The 18,812-nt window shown below is 44.8% G+C and overlaps 2 protein-coding genes across 9 annotated transcripts in view; both read left to right on the top strand.

Annotated features, from left to right (window-relative positions):
* PRRC2B (proline rich coiled-coil 2B) overlaps positions 1 to 5,004 on the top strand; it is a 46,651-nt gene extending 41,647 nt beyond the window's left edge. For 5 of the 8 annotated variants that reach the window (XM_088177515.1, XM_014873234.2, XM_014873235.2 and 2 more), the window contains exon 32: positions 216 to 5,004. In XM_088177515.1, the coding sequence (XP_088033641.1) occupies positions 216 to 356 (141 nt within the window). In that variant the 3' untranslated portion in view covers positions 357 to 5,004. The remainder of the gene's footprint in view (positions 1 to 215) is intronic. The other 3 variants (XR_015808079.1, XR_015808077.1, XR_015808078.1) reach the window with 3 other exon arrangements.
* A 339-nt stretch (positions 5,005 to 5,343) lies between these two features.
* Positions 5,344 to 18,586, top strand: POMT1 (protein O-mannosyltransferase 1). Its single transcript, XM_014873239.2, has 21 exons — positions 5,344 to 5,389; positions 6,068 to 6,191; positions 6,784 to 6,927; positions 7,588 to 7,694; positions 8,266 to 8,316; positions 8,665 to 8,811; positions 9,777 to 9,888; positions 10,365 to 10,430; positions 10,558 to 10,651; positions 11,083 to 11,238; positions 11,801 to 11,931; positions 12,160 to 12,255; positions 13,611 to 13,703; positions 14,693 to 14,789; positions 14,879 to 14,971; positions 15,472 to 15,592; positions 15,837 to 15,934; positions 16,449 to 16,562; positions 17,043 to 17,169; positions 17,254 to 17,431; positions 17,656 to 18,586. Exons 3-21 carry the CDS (start codon positions 6,806 to 6,808, stop codon positions 17,828 to 17,830), a joined length of 2,178 nt encoding a protein of 725 aa, XP_014728725.2. The 5' UTR covers positions 5,344 to 5,389; positions 6,068 to 6,191; positions 6,784 to 6,805; the 3' UTR covers positions 17,831 to 18,586.
* The last annotated feature ends 226 nt before the right edge of the window (positions 18,587 to 18,812 follow it).

The following is an 18,812-nucleotide window of genomic DNA, read 5'->3' as shown; positions in this document are numbered from 1 at the left end:
GTGTGATTTGAAAGTCAGGAGAGATTAGTTCTGCTAAGTTCTACTGTGAAATTTTTATAAGTTGCATTGCCAAATATGTGAGACACTGAGATTCTTAAATGTGAGGTGTTACAGGAGCAAATTTGATGTCTTGAGTGAATGCTGGTCACAGTTTGCTTGTTCTGCCTGCCTTGAGGTGTCTGTCCTGGCTAATGCTTTGGTTTTTGTGTCAAAAGGCAAAGCAGCGGGTGGATGATAACAAAGCCAGTCTGGGAGCAGTGAAGCTGCAAGAAACAGCCTCCACAAACCAGATGAAGCCAGTGCGCACAGGAGCGATCAAACCTCAGGCAGTCAAAGTGGAGGAGAGCAAGGCCTAGGAGCACCTCTGATGCCCAGCTGGTCCTGCTGCCTGAGAGGCACCACAGCTTAGACTGGACCCCACTGGATCTCCTGAAAATCTCACCAGATCTATCCCCACCCCACACTGACTGACTACAGCGACATCATTCAAGCCCCTCTCCCAACAAAGCAGTTTGAAACAGTGGATATACATTGACCTGCTTGCTTTAAAACAAACCGATCATGTGACTTTTAAGTGGCTTTAGCCATTTATTTTTTTTTTAATTTCCCCCTTCCCCATGCCCCATCCACAGGTAGCTGTGATCACTCACTTGGCAAAGCCCGTCCTTCTCCTTCCCTACTTCTGTCTCAGCAGAGTGGCAACTGGGGGAGAGGGGTTTAGTTTGAGGTTTTTCATTTTAAAGGCAGCTGAGGTTTTTACAAAAAAGCTGTATCTTTGTTTATAGCAGAACTTTTATATGTTCTCTCATTCCCCCCTTCTTTCTGCTTTCCTCATTCCTTTCAGAAAAGAATTCCTTTCAGCTAAAATGATGTTCTGACAAAACTCCACTTAGTTTTGTATATGGTTCTGTGCTATGTTGAGAGTTCAAGTTTGTTTGGGTGTATTTCCCCAGATAATTTAGTCTTTCAGACTATTTGATTAAAAAATACAGGACAGTTATGACATCTGTTACTTTTTCAGTATTTTTGTTTTAAACTAGAAGCAGTGCTTGCATTAGGAGGAAATGTGTACTAAAGACATGTACATCAGTGTATAAATCCTGAAACTTGCACCACTTCAACACAGCCTTGGGGTGCTTTGTGCACAACAAAATTTTAGGCATTTTCATTTTAAGGAAAAAAACCTAAACCACCAGATTTCTGTTGTAAGCTCATACAGATCTAGGTGTTTAATTTTTCCTTTTTGTGGGTTTAGAATTTTTTTAGTGACTGAAAAACACACACCAAAATGTAAATCATAGATTTACAAAATGTAACATTTGTTAGGAAGAAAAAAATTCTCCTCACAGCACATGGGTCAGAAGAGTTGGCTCTAGAGCCAACGGGTCTGTATGGACTACTTTTTGTAGTTGTGATGCTCTCTCATGCTCCCTGCCTTGGCTGCTGAAATTCTTCGTGTCTCCTGAGACTTGTCCTATATTGTGTTCATCCCTCGGGGCTGCTCTCCTAAGCTTTGCTCTTTTCCCTGAGTCTTGCTTTCTGTTCCTCTAGTCCAAGGCCTTTTGTAAAATTTGCATAGAAATGCGTTGGTAAGGGAGCCCCTCTGCAAGGCACACTTGGAACCTCCTGTTTTGGGTTGGAAGCGCGTGGTTACAGAGGCAGTTTGGAATCATCCTTCTCCTCTCCTTCCCCAGGTGAACAGCAAAGGGTTCTTTACTCTGATGCAGTTGCATATAGTGTGTGTACAGCATCGTCACCTCACCACTCCTCTCCAGTATTTGATGATCTACACAAGGAAGATCCCAGTGGGAGAGGTTGGGTTTTATTTCTTTGGCTGTTTGGTTTTGGTTTGTGTGCGTGTGTGTGTGTGCGCGTGTGTACGTAGATTTTTTAGGACGGACTTAAAAGTTCCTGAAAGGGCTTGGAGTCCTTCACCTGATGGTAGTCAAAAGTTAAAACTACTTTCAGCTAACTTGGTTTGTGTTGTTTAGCTCTTTCAAAATGTAAAGTAGGCTGGTCACTCTGAAGTGAGGGACAGAACCATTTTTGGAGATGGTAGCTTGCTCATGGGCTGTGCATCGGCCTCTGCTGGGTGGCAGAAAGTCATTTGGTGGTGGTTCCAAAGAAGATATTTTGAACAAAGAATGTATTGGGGAAGGGATCTGAAAGGTGTTCTTGTTTCTTCGTTTGCTTCTTTTTTTTTTCCCCCCCCTCTCCCTTTTCTGGAAAAAGATCCTTTGTAACTTTGTAAGGATGCATTTGAAGTTTTAAGCTAGGCATAAATATGATTTTTATACAGTAGCTTTAAAGAGCTTAGAGACCTAAACTAGCTTAGGCATAGTAATGTCCCCTCTCCACAGGTGTCCCCATGGATCATGGCAGAGAACCCGAAGGGAAAGGGATAGGATGGTACTTTAAGAAAAAATATGAGCTCTTTTTTTCTTAGGTTTTATGGATTTTAATTTCAGAGCAGAGTGTGCCAGCATCTCTCTAGCATCCTCCTTAAAGTACAGAGTTTGAGATTTAGTGACAAATATTTCCCCAACTTTCAGACATCTCCCAGATCTGCATCCTCATCTGCTAGTCCTGCTCCCAGTGTTTTCCAAAGATTGCACCTCCAGTAAGTCATCCCACCCTGTTTCTATTTTCTCCCTTGAAATACCATTAACAGCAGAATTGTCTGTTCGGGATTTTTTTTATTATCCTTCTGCCCAGCTGGCCCTAGCTAATATGAGCCCAGAATCTAACTAATGGCTAAAGAGACTTACCTGAGGCCCCCTCTTCTCATCTCTTCCCTACTCTAGACACACTACTTCAGCTTTACAAAGACACTAACCTCCTTCCTCCCACCTGTGTGACTTCAAAATGGTCAAACGTGTTGGAGAAACTGGGTTATTGCGAGATCCAAGTTACTGCAGTCCCTCTGGTGTAAATGCCATCAGAACTACAAAATTTCCTGTTGAAAAAGGTCACCCTTCTTTCTCTTTTAATCCCTCCATTCCTTCTCCCAACAGAATAAAACACTAGAATTTATTTATACGTATTTGATGTTGTAGGTCTAGGTGAAAAAGTAATTGTTTCACTGCTCTATTTATATATTATGTCTGAATTATTCTGTGCAGGAAAGGCCAAGAAATGCATGTGAGCTTCATTCCGTTTCTCAACTTTGCGTGACTGTCAGCTGCAGTTGGCAAGACTCTCTCTCACTTAGTGGAGTTTTGTGTGATGGAAAGCAGTTTTAGAGCCCAAATTTCTACGGTGCAATATCCTTCTCTGGCATATATTTTTGCTTGTTTGTTTGTTTGTTTGTTTGTTTAAAGCTAGTCCAAGGTTAGTGCAGTTTGTGGTGCTCTGGAGTCAAAAGGAAAAGCCTCTGATCCTCAAAGGAGCAGAAATGCCAAGGGAGCTGGAATGCTGATTAAAAATCCAGCGTGGAGAGGAGGATGGAGATGCACAGAATATACCAATACGGTTACAGAGAGTCCTTCTGCTTGCTGTCTGCACTGCTGAAGGGTTGATTTATTGCTGATTTATTCCTTTGTGAGTTGCTTTTGCTTTGACTGGAAGTCAGCTACCAAATTGCAGGCTCCTTCTGCTGGGAAAGGTGCATGGTGCAGTGGGAGGGAAAGGTGGAGCCCATCTTTCCAGCAACAAGGGGTGAAGCAGGAATGTTCAGAGGCTGAGTCTGCTGCTCGTGTTCAGCAGAGGCTCTGAAGCAGCTGTGTGATCAGTTCCCTGTCACACAGAGAGTCATGGCCAGCAGCTCCAGTCATGCTGCCTTCCCCACTATTTCTGCTGTTAGCTCTTGATATAAAAACAAATCAACATTGAAGTCTGGGAAGAAAAAAAAAAAGAAACAGTGGGGGGGAAAAAAAGGCACTCCAGTATACATTAAATATGCAAGCAGAAGCAGCACAGTCACCAGTGGCACAGGTATTGCTGTTGATGTTCCATAGCTTGCTCCTGGCTGTGCCAGCTGTGCAGTGTCAGCACCTCTGGATGTGTTTGCTGCCCGTTGCACTCCCGTGTGTGTGGCGTTCACTCCATCAACACCTTCCTTGCAGGAATGCTGCAGCCACAACCTGCCCTGTGGTTCCTGTGTATTTATAGATATTCAAAATGAGCCCGGTGTTTTTGCTGTGTCTCACCTCTTGGCTACTCCAGTCACATTGCAGCCAGCATCCCTGCATGCCAGGACCTTCTTCTGTTGCATTTTCTTAACCCTCTCTTTTGCTCCAGGCTGGTTAAGCACAGGTTAATTCCTTGTAGCACTGGTTATTTTTTATTCAGCAACCCAGTTTCTTCATAAGAAAGTTGCATTGGTGAATAAAATTTAATTTACGACAGCCACCAGCGTGCTTAGTGGTGGCCCATGGACAGAAAAGGTGTGTTTTGCTGAAGCAAAAAAGAAACAGTAGAGTCCAGCTGTTCTTCTTGTTTATTTTAATTCAAAGACCACCGGGTTTTCCAGTGGCCATAAACACTCCCTTGGTTTAGTGGCTTGGTCTGGCTGCTCCAGATGTCCTTGACTGTTCCCCAGGAATCACAGCTGCAGCAGTGAGGCGCTCACCCTTTAGCATGTCTTGAGGCATTGTCCTTAGCTGGAATCCTCCCTCTGGTTCTGTATAAATTGCATTTGTTGTTTCTCAAGGGGATATTGTCCTCCTTAAAGCTTTTAACTTCATGACCTGTATAGTAAATTTTTTTTGGCCTTTCCTCTCTTTGTCTTTTCATGTAGACCAGATATTTGAAAGGGCAGACGATGGATAATTGTGTAACGTGCAACCTGTTTATATTTTTTGGAAACTTTTACTTGGACCGGAATTCGAATCACGGAATCACCAGGCCAGTTGCGGCACACTCTTTATTGCCCTTCTCCTCGTTTCAGTACCTATTGTTTCTCCTTTCAAATATGTGATTGTATTAGCTCTTTCCATATGAAAGAATTCTCCTTATTTAAATAAAAAAAAATTAAAAAATAAAGCAGATTATGCTTTTCTCAAATTCCCCAGTCCCTTGTCTGGTTATTTTAGTTAATAATTAAAAAAACAAAAAAAAAACAAAAAAAAACCCACCACCAAAACAAAACCAAAGAACTACCCACAATAAACCAAAAACCGAAACACACAACAAAAAAGCCCAAGGTTTTTAAAGGTTGTGTGAATGTCCTGGAGTAGGGATGGGGAGGGACGCTGTTTGTGGTGCCTGGCACCGTCGGCCGGATAGGTGGTTATGACCATGAACTCAGGTGCTGGCGGGTCCCTCACAGCCGCCATAGCGGGCAGGCCGGGCCCAGTCACCACACGCGGCGTTGCCATGGCAACACCCCCGGTTTCCTGGTTCCGCCCTGCGCCGTGCGTGCGTCTGACGTCACATCCGGTGTCGCCAGGTAGGGGGCGGGTGGCGCGCGGGGCGCGGAACGGCCACGCCCCCCCCCCCAGCGCGCGGGGCCCGTGTGGGACGTGGGGGGTCCCGATCTTAGTTCTGATTCCCATCCCAGTCCTAGGCTTGGTCCCGGTCTTAGTCCCGATCCTAGTCACGATCCCTGTCTTTTTCTCAATCTCAGTCCTAGTCTTCCTCGTCGTGGTCCTGGTCCCGATGCTAATTCCGGTCCTAATGCTGTTCCCAGTCCCTGCTCCCCGCGCCCCCTTCACCTCCATACAGCTGAGGGGGGGTGGGCGAGGCCTCGCGGGGCTCGGGTTGGTGCTCCTGTGCCCCCCAAAAATACTCAAGGGAGGATCCAGAGCTGGATACAGGGTGGGTGGTGGGGTTTAGTGACCCTCTGAGGGCGACGTGTGGGGTCCGTGGTGCTGCTGCCCCCCGAATGCTTAACGGGGGAACAAGGCGGGGTGGGGCACGGTGGCCCTGCTCCCCCCTCATCAGGGGTGCAGAGCCTGGCAGAGGTTTGAGGACACCCTGAGGAGGAGCCCGAGGTGGTGATGCTGCACATCTGGGCCTTCCATCAGGTGCTCCCGGGGTCCCAGCGCCTGCCAGGGGCTGACAGGGCTCAGGTGAGAGCACGGCTCTGCCAGGGGCTCCTGAAAACCTCAGCGCTTGTGTTTTGTAGGCAGAGAGAAACCAGGCCAGTGGCACCGCTCTGGATGGTGGTAATGTGCTCGCATCTCGCTTTGTTCTCCCCTGATCAAAGCCACACAGATGGATTTGTTCTGGTAACTTTCCGTTGTGTTGAGGTGAGGAGGCACGGCACTAATTCTCTGCTTTTTCTGACCTAGCTTTTACCACTTCTTAAACAGCACCTAGACGTGCTCCAGTAACCAGCATTCTAATGCAGAGGGTGTTTGGGGGATTTGCCCCTCCCTTCCCCACTCCCAAAGAAATACTTTCGTTTACAAGGAAGTAACTTGGGTTTTTTTTAAGCTGCCTGAGCTCTAAATAGCTCAGTTAATGAGGTCATCTGGTGCCTGAGTCGGTTGTCCATCAGTAGCATCAGAATTTGGGCTGTAAAGTTTGCTTTACTCAAAGCAGAATACAGGCTGGAGAATTAAGCTGCTGTGTTTCTGCAGAACCAGTGTAAGAATAAACAAGGTTTTTAGCTTACTACTGTAGGCAGAAGCAGGGCAGATAAAAACTATGTCAGTTCAGTAACTTTATTTTTACAATTAGTCCTGTAGATAGAATAGAAACACAGAAGCATGAACAGCAAGAGAATTTGGGGAAATTAATTACCATGAGCTGTAGTAGAAATTAGGCCTGATGCTTTCTGTGAAGTGTTCAGCTCTCTGTGAGCCAAAGGGTGACTGCTGTTCTCTTCTGCTCTCAAAGGCTCAGACAAACCTTTGACAGGATGTTGGGATTTCTGAAGGAGCCATTTGTGGTCACTGCAGAGATCAATGTGAACCTTGTGGCACTGACTGTGATGGGATTAATAAGTCGTCTCTGGGGGCTTTGCTATCCACGAGCTGTGGTGTGAGTAATGAGTTTCTTTTCTACCTGAATGACACAGACTTGTTTTTCAAACATTTGTGAGCAAAAATGCAGGAGCAGACGAGCACAGCCTGACTGATGTCAGCCTCTGTAAATCGTAGATTCACAAAATCCCAGCCTGGTTTGTGTTGGAAGGGATCTTAAAGCTCATCTTATTCTGCCCCCTGCCGTGGGCAGGGACACTTTCCACTATCCCAACCCTGTCCAACCTGGCCTTGGACACTTCCAGGATCCAGGGGCAGCCACAGCTTCTCTGGGCAAGCTGTGCCAGGGCCTCCTCACCCTCACAGAGAAGAATTCTTTCCTAAAAATTCATCTCAACCCACTCTCTGTCATTGTGAAGCCATTCCCCCTTGTCCTGCCACTCCAGGCTCTTACAGTCTCCTGTAGATTCCTGTAGGCTCCCTTCAGGTACCAGGAGGCCATAATTAGGCCACCCCTGTGGGCCTTCTCTTTTCCTGACTGAACAATCCAAATACAGTGATAGTCGTTCCTTTATAAAACCCTCTGAGGAGAAGGGGCAAAGCCTCAGTGCTTCATTGCATTCTTAGCTTTCTGCCAAGAAATCAGTGTTTGCTTTCTGAATATCCCTGCAGGATAATTGCAGTTAGATCTGACACATTTCTGCCTCTGGTGTTTCAGTTTCGATGAAGTTTATTATGGCCAATTCGTTTCACTCTACATGAAGAGGATCTTCTTTGTGGATGACAGTGGCCCACCCTTTGGCCACATGCTGCTGGCCTTGGGAGGTAGGGTCTCCTGGAATTGGGAAGTGTCTGTTGCATGTTGCTGTAGAAGAGAGAGGTGCTGGTTAGAAATGAATCATCAGATCCACTAATGGGGGAAAACACAAGTGATGAGAAACTCTGATGTAGGGAAAATTGAGTTTTCCTTTATTTAGGATTGTTAGGAGGCTGTTGTATGAGTAGAGGGGAGATGATGAAGCCATGTGTCCATCACCTCACTGTTATCCAATCCTTTGGATAAAGGTAGGATGAGAACTGCAAATGACAAGAAATAGGCAGCAAGCCTCGGTTCCTTTCTGTAACTTAAATATCACAACATGAAAGTGTCTGTATGGGAGGAAGGGATTAAATATACATCTGACTTTGTCACTGAGCATCCCTTGTTCCCAATTGATATTCTTTGTGCCTCTGCACATTCTCAAGCATTGCTGCAAGACAGAACTGTATCAAAGAGGACCCTTTTGGGAAAGAGGGCCTTCATGCAAGGAAAAGTTGTATGTTTGAGAAATGGTTCCCAATTTAGCACCAGGTTTTACGTGCTGTGAAAATGGAAATTCTCTTCTTTATGTTGTAGGTTACTTAGGAGGATTTGATGGAAACTTCCTATGGAACAGGATTGGAGCTGGTAAGAGCTGTTTTTAACTGTCTCATTCTTTAGAGAAAATAAGCAGAATTTCAGCAACTGACAGATTCCTTTTGCCTGTCTAATGGAAATAACACTTTATCCAAAACCTTCATTTCTCTTCTCTTTTTAAATAAGTCTTCTGCAGTTCTCTAGCACAAGTTAAAAGCACTATGAATTCATAGCACAGACTTTCTAAATTAGCTAAACAGTTTAAGCAACACAAGATGAACGAATTAGTGCAAGTAGGAGTTACATTCCTCTAACAATTAAGAAATTCTGTATTGGTCTGTCCTCTCTGCAGTTAAATCTCCAAACTGATGGATCACTGTTTCCTGTTTTTTGTTTCAGAATACAGCATGAATGTTCCTGTGTGGTCCCTGCGATTCCTGCCAGCCCTGGCTGGTGCTCTCTGTGTGCCTTTAGCTTACCAGATTTTGGTTGAACTGCACCTCTCCCACTGTGCTGCACTTGGAGCTGCTCTTCTGATTCTCTTGGGTAAGATTGTTCAACTGAGCCCCATTCTTTATACATGAGGAGAAGAGTCCCTTTTCTCCTTAGGAATGTTTAGGGGGAGTAGCATCTCCCCAGAAAACATTAACAATACATCAACCCTGGCCTGTGTCAGTCTGTGCTGAGCCTCCCTGGTCTCCTCCATCCTCTCAGCTCTGCAGCAGGCTGCCCTTCTGGGCTTTATACAAGTTCATTTCAGTATCATACAGTATTCATTTCAGAATATATCATATCCAGGCAGCTTTAACAGCCTCACAGGAAATCACATTTCTTGTATCCAAGGAGGCCTGTACTCCCTGCCTCAGAGGTTTACAGGATGAGTTACAACATACTGGTTTTTAACAGCAGGACAACTCAACTTGCAGTCAGACCTCATTAAATTTCTTCATCTCCAAACTGCAGCAAACCAGCCTGTGTCCTTAGCACTGTGATTTGACACTGTTCTGGTGTGTACAACTCAGCTGGTTTTGTTTTCTCTGAGGGGCTGCTGGCAGCTGCCTGAAAGGGAAAGAGCCTCTCAGCAACTCTTTAGTAGCCTGATAAGAGAAACCTCTCCCAGCTACCAGCTGCTCTGATTCTGGTTCATTGCAGCTCCCTTTCCTGCAGATCTGTTGCAGTGCTCATTGTTTGCTGTGCTCGCTGCCTGGACTCTTTGCTTTGAGAAGCACCTCTCTGGATTTCCCAGGACTGATTTTCTTTGCTTGTGTAGGAGGTGCAGCAGCTTTATCTGCCTCCTGATAGACTGCACTGCTTGCTCACCTCTTTGTCTTGGAAACAGTTATGGCCATGTAATTCGCTCCTGCTGGAAGGTTTTTGTCCCTCTAAACCCAGCAGGAACTGTCTGTCCCTAAAAGGGCAGATCCTTGTGTTGGATAACAGTGTGATTGTCTGAGGCAGCACTTGCCTATAGATGAGTTTCTCTAATTTTTTCTGTCTCTCTTTTCCAACAGAGAACTCTCTGATCACTCAATCAAGGTTCATGCTTCTGGAATCAATACTGATTTTTTTTATCCTGCTTGCAGTTTTGTCCTACCTGAAGTTCTACAATTTGCAAAAGCACAGGTACAGCTGGATTGTCTCTCACCCTTTTGGATATTCTCATGGTGACTTTTATTTCTTTTGTCACAGACTGTGTTTTTCTATGCCTCTTAACCGTTCTGTAACTCACTTCACCTGTCTGTAAAGTCCAATGCTTCAACCTCTCATATGGCTCCCCCAGAATTTTTCTCCTGAGCAGTGTTAAAGCCTGTTTTTACTTTTAGCAGGGTTGTCTTTTTAAATTTTAAAATAGAAATAAAATCCCTTAGGACCACTTCTTCGCCCACCCAGATTTTTTACTGGAAGGTTTCCTTCTGTGCACAGAAACGCTGATGATAACAGGTCACTTAATGCTCCTTTGCAATTTTTTACAGGCACTGAATTTAGAGATATTTGTCTCTTTTGTTCTCTGATCCTTGCAGAGGATGAAGTAATCCTTAGTAAAGTAAAAGTACCTTTAAACTGAGCCTAGCAAGTGATTTAATACATTTATCTTTAAGTGCCTTCTCTGGAAGCTGGTGGTTTTGGCTCCTGCTGACTGGAGTATCCTGTTCTTGTGCAGTTGGGTAAGTGATGATGTCTTACCTGGATTTTAATGCCTACTGTTCAAGAGAATGTTTGGATATTTATATCTTGTGTTAGGTAATTGTGTAGTTTTTAACCATGTTCATTTTTTATGCACTTTCTTCTCAGAGTGAAGTATATGGGCCTGTTCACCTATATGCTGCTCTTGGCCACTGCAGGACTCCACTTCTGGCACATGATAGGAGACCAGAACTTGTCAAATGTATGTAGTACAGCATGCAAAATATATTATTTATCACTTTTCAATGCAGGAGCCTTTCAAGCTGACAGATAATGCAGTCTGCAGCTGGCTTTTGTACTCAAATTCCTTGTCTGGAAACCCTCCTGTCATAGCACAGTTCCCAGCTCAGTTGCTGGGGAAGATGGAATTAAGTTTAAAAAAATACGTGTGTGTGACTGTCTTTTCTGCTGTTTTCCATGTCTTAGTGATGTGTGACTCAGAACATGCACTTGTCTCACACACTCCTGCCAGCTCCACTTCAAATCCTTGCTGGAAGTTACCCAGTTGTCCTCAAAGTTACAGCTGAATGAGAGCAGTGGGGAAACTTTGAAAAGACAGAAAAACCAAGCTAAGTGCTCCAGAATTTTTTATATCTAGAGCATGAAACCAATGAGTTTTCTCTGTTCTTCCAGGTTTCCTTGCTGTGCCATTTTCTAGCCCGAGGTCTGGCCCTCATCATCATCCCCGTGGGACTGTATCTCTCCTTCTTCTATGTTCACTTGGCTTTGCTGTATCGCTCCGGGCCTCATGACCAGATCATGACAAGTGCTTTCCAAGCCAGCTTAGAGGTAATGTGGTCTTGGAACTGATTTATGAGAGAGAAGAGGGGGAAATGTTCACTATTAGGTGTTTAATCCTGTTCCTTTGATCCTGCATATTTCTTCCCTTTTATGTCATTTAACTATTTTGTTGCTGTGGTACTGCTTTAAGGTGAAGTAATAATGACTGAAATCCTAATAACAGATGAAAAGCTTTTCCCAGTGAAGCAAGAACAATATATATTTACTCTTCTGCTGAAGGATTGTCCCTTCCTACAGGAAACTCCACAGAAATAGATACACTACTGAACTCTCACATGGTGACATGGTATACCATAGGATTGCTTAGCCAGTCTTTTAGAACATGACTTTAGGGATATTTCCTGAGACCCTGTAGTCTTTTAGATTTGTAGATGTTGTGTATTTACTGTCTATTGATTATGGTGCTGCAAGACTTGATTTTGGTTGGTAAAGAAGGCACTCTGTGGAGATACTGCTGTGTTGAATGTGTTGGCATGTGACTCAACAGAATTTAAACAGCCTCTGGGTTGTTTCTTCTTCTTTGTACTTACCCTGTCCTTGCCCTTCTCAGGGTGGTCTGGCTCGAATCACTCAGGGTCAGCCCTTGGAGGTGGCCTATGGCTCTCAGATCACCCTGCGGAACGTGCTGGGCAAGCCCGTGCAGTGCTGGCTCCACTCTCACACCAATACTTACCCCATCAGGTGAGGAATCTGCCTGGCTCTCTGTGGGGATGGTGGAAGTTGGCTCTGTTTCTTCACCTGCCAGTCCAAGTACAGCAGTTTGGGTCTTGGCAATGTCTTCATTAATCCTTCAGAGTCCTTGTGCTCTGGAGGAATGATCAGTGATGTGGTGTTGGTTTGCACTGCTGGGATGGTGAGCACAGAGATAAACCTTTACACCTCTGTGGGGTTTTGGAACTTCCTGTGCAGGTATGAGAATGGCCGAGGGAGTTCCCATCAACAGCAGGTGACCTGCTATCCCTTCAAGGATGTGAACAACTGGTGGATTGTCAAAGATCCTGGAATGTGAGTATGCAAGAGTTTTAAATTCAACCTATATGCTTCCAAAACCCAACCAGGGTTTGGATTGGATTGGGTGCAACTCTTCTCTGCTTATGGGTGTAGAAGCCTGGTGTGATCTGAGCAAGTGATTGCAGCTCTTTGCACAATCGTTCTCAATGTGGTAAAAGCATTACTGAGAACTCTGAAATTCTGTCTGAGCTGCTCCTGCCAGAACCTGGGCTGTGCTGTGCTCAAGGGGAACTTGAAAGACTCACAAGACCAGTGGAGATTCTTCAGGTGTTTTGCATGAAAGGGAAACTCTGCTTTTTGAAGTGTGAGCCATGGTGTTAGAGTGTCTTGATGAGTTTTATCAAACTTGAATGAGTTTCAGAAAAGAGTAGAAAACACTTCTGAAAAATGTGTAGTTCTCTGTATTATATAGAAGCATGGAATGAGCTGTAAGATCTGCCAGGAAGGATTCCAAGTGGTGCCTGTACCCGAGAGGCCTGCTTAGTGCTGAAGTGTTTTGTCATTGTCACTGTCAGTGCAGAGCAGGACTCTCTGTCCTTGTTTTGCCAGTAAAAGCCTTTGAGTGGCAATTCCATACTGATCAAAAAGTTGCTTTTGTAGGTTTCTTATATTGTCCTGGGAACTGTATAAAGAGTCCTGTCAGAAGGACTGTGTGCCATTACAAGTTATATCCATGTTGGGAAAGTTTGTCCATGGTGCAAACCTTTCAAGTAGGGACTCTAACAGAACCACAGACCCAACATACTTAAAATTCTTCAATTCTTAAAATTCTTCAAACTCAAAAGACTCCTATGAGCATTGGAGGACATGAAGTCATTCTATGGAACAGTAAAACACAGGCAGCAGTTCACTGAACTGCAGTGTTCCCTCTTGCCATGGCCCTGACCAGAAGCAAGGTGAGAGTTTACTCTACATGGTGCAAAAGCCATTGATCTCTCCTCTAATTCTGCCAAAGTGACACCAGCTGTAGTACAGCACCCATCAGACTCAGTGAAGCACTCAGTGTTTCACACAAGCCACCAAACAGCTGTGTGACAGTAATAACCTTAATTCACTGCTGACTGACCTGGATCCAGACCACTGACCTAATGCCTGGAGTGCCAGTATCCCATTACTGATCCTCTGACTCATTCTGCCCTTAATTCACCTTTGCCTTGATGAGCTTTGTTTCCATTCTGGTACAACCTCTATATTGCTTGAATTTCTCATTTTCTTGCCTAAACGCCTGTCCCCACATGCAGCTTCTTGAACTAACAACTTGGTCATGACAAGGTTGTGTTCTATATAAAGATGCATCTAATGTAACCATTTCCAATTTGACCATTTGCTCTTGGGTGTCCCTTCACCAGGCAGCAGCTGGTGGTGAGTAACCCACCACGGCCCGTCAGGCATGGCCACATCGTGCAGCTGGTCCACGGCATCACAACTCGCTACCTCAACACGTAAGTCCTCCCCTCGTGCTCTGCTCTGCCAAGCCTGCTGCCTCACTCTGCTGGGCTGGCTCTCAGAATAACCACTTAGTGACCTTGCATTCAGGTATGCCATCAACTGCTAGTTATTTGTGGATTTTTACACCAGTGAGCCTTGGAGGGACCTCATGTGGTTAGTTCCATACACTATCCCTGTGGCCCAGAGGAAGGATGCTGTATTCTTATTTATTTTTTCTGATTGACTTGGCTGAGGGATTTGATTCTAATCACAAACTTCTTAATGGTTGCTTACTGCTTCTGTTCTTCCCTACCAGCGGCCTTTAGAGGATTTCACAGTTGTTCACATTTCATGGTAGTTCTGCAGATTCCTAAATACAGAGTCCCCTCTGTGAGTCTTCTTCCTTGCCCCTTCATTGCCCCCACTCCATACAGGTACAGGTATTTAGCATTTTGTGTGACTTAACCCAAATCCAGCTGCACTGACTTTGATGGCATGCTCCTACCTGAAGGATATGCTCTGGAAGTTAGGAAGATGTGCTGGACAATCCGGTGTGCTGTGGCTGATTGCCAGAGATTCTTGCCTGTTTTGAAAGCCTGCAGTATGAAGTTGCCTCCTGACTGCTTCCCAAAGGGCATCTGTGTGTATTTGAATATCACTCAGATTAGGAAGGGGGTTGTTCTGAGCTTGGGTTTTTGCTATGTCCCTTCCAAATCTAATTTGTTCATTATTGGAAACCCCAGTGAACAGCGTCTCTGTTTGTCACAATCAGTGCTTGTTCTTCAGCCTGGCATCACAGGCATCTGCACTGGCTTCCTCTGAGCCTGTTCCTGGCAGCTCTTGGTTTTGGGGAATGCTCTCTCTCAGAGTAGAGTGCAATCTCTATAAGTGAGTTACTTTTTGCTTTATTACTGAATCCAGTCTAAGCCAATTCCATATGGGTTTGCTTTTTATATGTATTTGGGAAATGGTGGTGCAGGATCTTCCTTTTTTTGTCTTTTAGGCATGATGTCGCTGCTCCTCTTAGCCCACACTCCCAAGAAGTTTCCTGCTATATTGATTATAACATCTCCATGCCAGCACAGAACCTTTGGAGAGTGGTGAGTGGTCAGAGGGAGGGGAGGAGCTGATCAGGCTCCAGCAGAAACAGCTGAGACAACATGGATCAAAAGGCATCTTTCTGTTGTAGGAAATTGTAAATCGTGAGTCTGACACGGATGTGTGGAAGACAATTCTGTCAGAAGTGAGATTTGTTCACGTGAACACCTCTGCAGTGCTAAAGGCAAGTGGGGTTATGTTTGTTTGCCTGTAGCTTTTGCTTCATGCACTTCTTGTAATCTCAAAAACTGTGCTCCGAAATAGCTACACCACTATAATAGAATAACCAAGTAAGTAAATGAAAGGAAACAATAAATTTGCTCAATGTGACAAAAGAGCAACATGTGTTTTAGGTAGTCACACTGGTACTTCATCCCTTTTAGTATCAAAGCTGTCCTGCTTCTCAAGAAGTTGTGACCACTCTACACAGCTGGGGCTTAGTCTATGTGTCTGTGAGAGCAGCAGGAATAATTAAGGATCTTTTTCTTCACAAAAATTTGCCAGAATCAGTGATTTTATGGCTGTAGCATTTATTGAGAATTTTGCGTGGTGACTCTTCACACATTTTCTGGCAGTCTCTTGCTGTCATCCAGTGCTCAGCAGAGCCTGGGAACTTCTTCCATCCTGAAGTTCAAACTGGTAGAACTTTCAGTTTAAAAGTTCACAGTTGTCTTTCTCTTTTAGCTCAGTGGAGCATCTCTGCCTGAGTGGGGATACCGGCAACTGGAGGTGGTTGGAGAGAAGCTGTCCAAAGGCTACCACCAGAGCATGGTGTGGAATGTGGAAGAGCACAGATATGGGAAAAGTATGTGTCAGCCATGTTCCTGAAGCAGGTTTCACTTCATGGTGATGGGAACGTGGTACTGTGTGTGTGTTCAGTTGGCTCTTCCATGGTGTCAGAATCCTTACAAAGTCCTTTCAAGTGCTGCTGCAGTTGCTGATGTATTGGAGAAGGGCTCCTAGGGGAGTGAGGAGCCTGTGTGCTCTCTCACCTTTCTAGCTTTCTACCTGTTATGTGGTTATTTCCGAGCTTTGCTGTTTTCTTCCAGGCCAAGAGCAAAAAGAGAGGGAAGTGGAACTCCACTCTCCCACACAGATGGACATCAGTAAAAACCTCAGCTTCATGGCAAAGTTCACAGAATTGCAGGTGAGTGTCTTCTTATTCCTTTCCTTTTTCTTTCTGCTGCAGAGCAGGAACCTGAGCATTTCTGCAGACTGAGCCTGAGGATTCATTGTTTAATCCTTGCTGATAGTTTGGCTTCCTCACTGTAAAAAAGTATTTCTGAATGCACTTATAAGGGCATTAAAGACCTGAGTTGTCCAGTAATGAATACCCAAGTGATTGTGTAACAAAAGAGGGGGGAGGAAAATTGGTTGGGCACCCAGAAGCTGCCTGAAACTGAACTGTAATGTGTGGTACGTGCAGTGAGTAGTGTTGATGCCCCTTACTATCTTTGTAGAAATTCATTAAGGAAAGTGCATTATTTAATAACAAAATAAAGCCATTGTATTGATCAGTATCCATATGAGATATGTAAAATACTTCTCCACTCACAGCTTAGGAACTTAACATCTTACATCTCGAGCTGTTCACTTATACCTGCTGTCCCACCTGTTGTTCCAGTTCTGAAAGCCTTCTGCTTACCTTTTTTTTTTCCTAGTGGAAAATACTCACATTAAAAAATGAAGACACAGAACATAAGTACAGCTCCTCTGCCCTGGACTGGATCACAATGGACACCAATATTGCGTACTGGCTCCACCCCACCTCGGGAGTAAGTGCAAGAGGTAGAAGTAGCTGTGAGGCTGTTGAGAAAGCAGAACAGCTCAGATGTGAGCTCCAGGAGTGGGTCAGAGCAGGGCTGCAGCTTCCAGCCAAGGACTTTTCTTGTATTAATATGTTTTCCATGAGGGATGAGGTATTTATTTTAGCATGAGATACAGCTTTGACAATAGTTGCTTTTAATTAAATCATGTTTGCTTGTGCTTTTTTTTTAAAAGGTAAATTGCAGTTTAATAGTTTCCATTATTGATTTCATGCAGAAGATGAGTTCATCTCCAATAACAACCTTTAAATGCCTTTCATTACACAAGAGTCTTAAAGCAGCAAATGTATCAACCAGCTTTGTTCCAGGTTACTAAGCGGGCACATTCTGGAGCTTAATGTAGCAAGTTTGTGTAGGTAATATTTAAACTTACCTAAAAGAATTGCAACATGTTCCTGCTTCTGGCTTAGACCATCATCTATCCTGCAGGCCCAGATCCACCTCCTTGGGAATGTTGCCACCTGGGCTTCAGGTAACGCTGCTGCTCTGGTCTACCTGTGTCTGTCCCTGTGGTACTTGCTGCGGCGAAGGAGGAAGATTTACGACATCTCTGAAGGTCTGGCTGCACTCTGTGTGTGTGTGTCCAGCTGGAGACTTGTGCCTTGCTCTGCTCTGAGATGCCATCTCCTGTCTCCTGCAGATGCCTGGCATCTCTGGACGTCAGCAGGAGGCATCTGTGCTGGAGGCTGGGCTGTGAATTACCTGCCCTTCTTCCTGATGGAGAAAACACTTTTCCTGTACCACTACCTGCCTGCTGTCACATTCCAGATTCTCCTGATTCCTGTGGTACTGCAGCATCTTGGAGAGCATCTCTGCAGGTATTTGGCTTCAGCAGAATAGTTCTCTTGAACAGGAGGACTGGCACAGCTCTTTCTCCAGGGCTGTCACCTGGGCAAGCTGCTGCAGGGAAAGCAGTGTTTTTTCCAGCAGTGGCCAAACTATCATTTGCCTTTAGGGAAGCCAGGCCAGGCACAGGTCTTTTGGATGAAGTATTTGGCCTGCCTTGATGTAACTCGAGTGCTCTTTCCCTGTCTCATCCCAGATCTGTGCTGCTCAAGAGCATGTTGAGTGCCCTGATTGTGGCCTGGTTCTCCTCGGTGTACTTTGTGTACTGCACCTTCAGCCCCGTGACCTACGGGCAGCCCGCGCTGTCCCCCACGGAACTCAGGGCCCTGCGCTGGAAGGACACCTGGAACATCCTGATCCGAAAGCACTGACCACTCCAGCCTTGGGACAGCAAAAGGAAACACCTTTTGTGCAAAGCCAAGAATTTATTGTTAGTATCATGGAAATCTTAACAGTCGGTTCAGCTATTTTTGTAGTAGTCCAGATCTAATGATTACAGAAGAACATAAAGGAACACTGTTACAGAAAAGGTCTCTACAGTAATACAGCTGTTACGAGCACAGTTCCCAGCTTCTGCCCCTGTTACATTCACCCTTCACTGCCCCTCAGGGTGTGAAGGTTGCTGCCTTCAGTTTACAGCATCCCAGGCTCCTTTGCTGGGAAGAGCTGCAACAATTTCTTCTCTTTCCTGGGAGTACAGGGGTGGTTTCTTCCTTCTGGCACTGCATTGCACTTAGGGCTATTTCATGTGTTTCCTGTCACTGTGGTCTGCAATCCCATTATATGTTTACTATCAATGGACTCTTTCCAACACATCAGGTACTTTTTTCTGTTTTCTTTGTTATGCCCGAAACCCAGGTTTTCCCTCCCTAAAGCCTACCCTTCTTTAACAATCAGTAACTGGCCCTGCAGCATCGTTCCATTACTCTATTCCTCAACAATGCATTATTTGCCCCCAACTTCCAATGCTCTGCTATCATTTCTATTTATGTAAACACAGCATTAAGCTACATTTATAAATAGCTCGTTCTGCATAGAATAATGACTTGTTACTATTATCTATTTATAATCATCTGACATAAGCATCACTTTTAAGAAGATAAGCAAAATAAAAAGACATTAAAAATTGCTGTTACAGCTGAAGAAGGCTTCAGGCAAGCCAGGAATTGAGCCAAAGCCAGAAGAATCTTTTGGCCTTATGGCACTGATGTGAAGCCTGAGGCCTGTTACCAGTAGTGGCAGTATTGCCATTACACCTCAGATCCCATGGGAAAAGGAATCCTGGGCAAGGTAGGACTGATCTTGCTGACAAGGAAACCCGTTCCAACTTGTGCACATGGGTTCAGAGTGAAA

Source organism: Sturnus vulgaris, chromosome 22, assembly GCF_052056855.1.
Source record: "Sturnus vulgaris isolate bStuVul1 chromosome 22, bStuVul1.hap1, whole genome shotgun sequence".
Taxonomy (NCBI): Eukaryota; Metazoa; Chordata; class Aves; order Passeriformes; family Sturnidae; genus Sturnus; species Sturnus vulgaris.
This window is presented reverse-complemented; position numbering and strand designations above follow the sequence as displayed.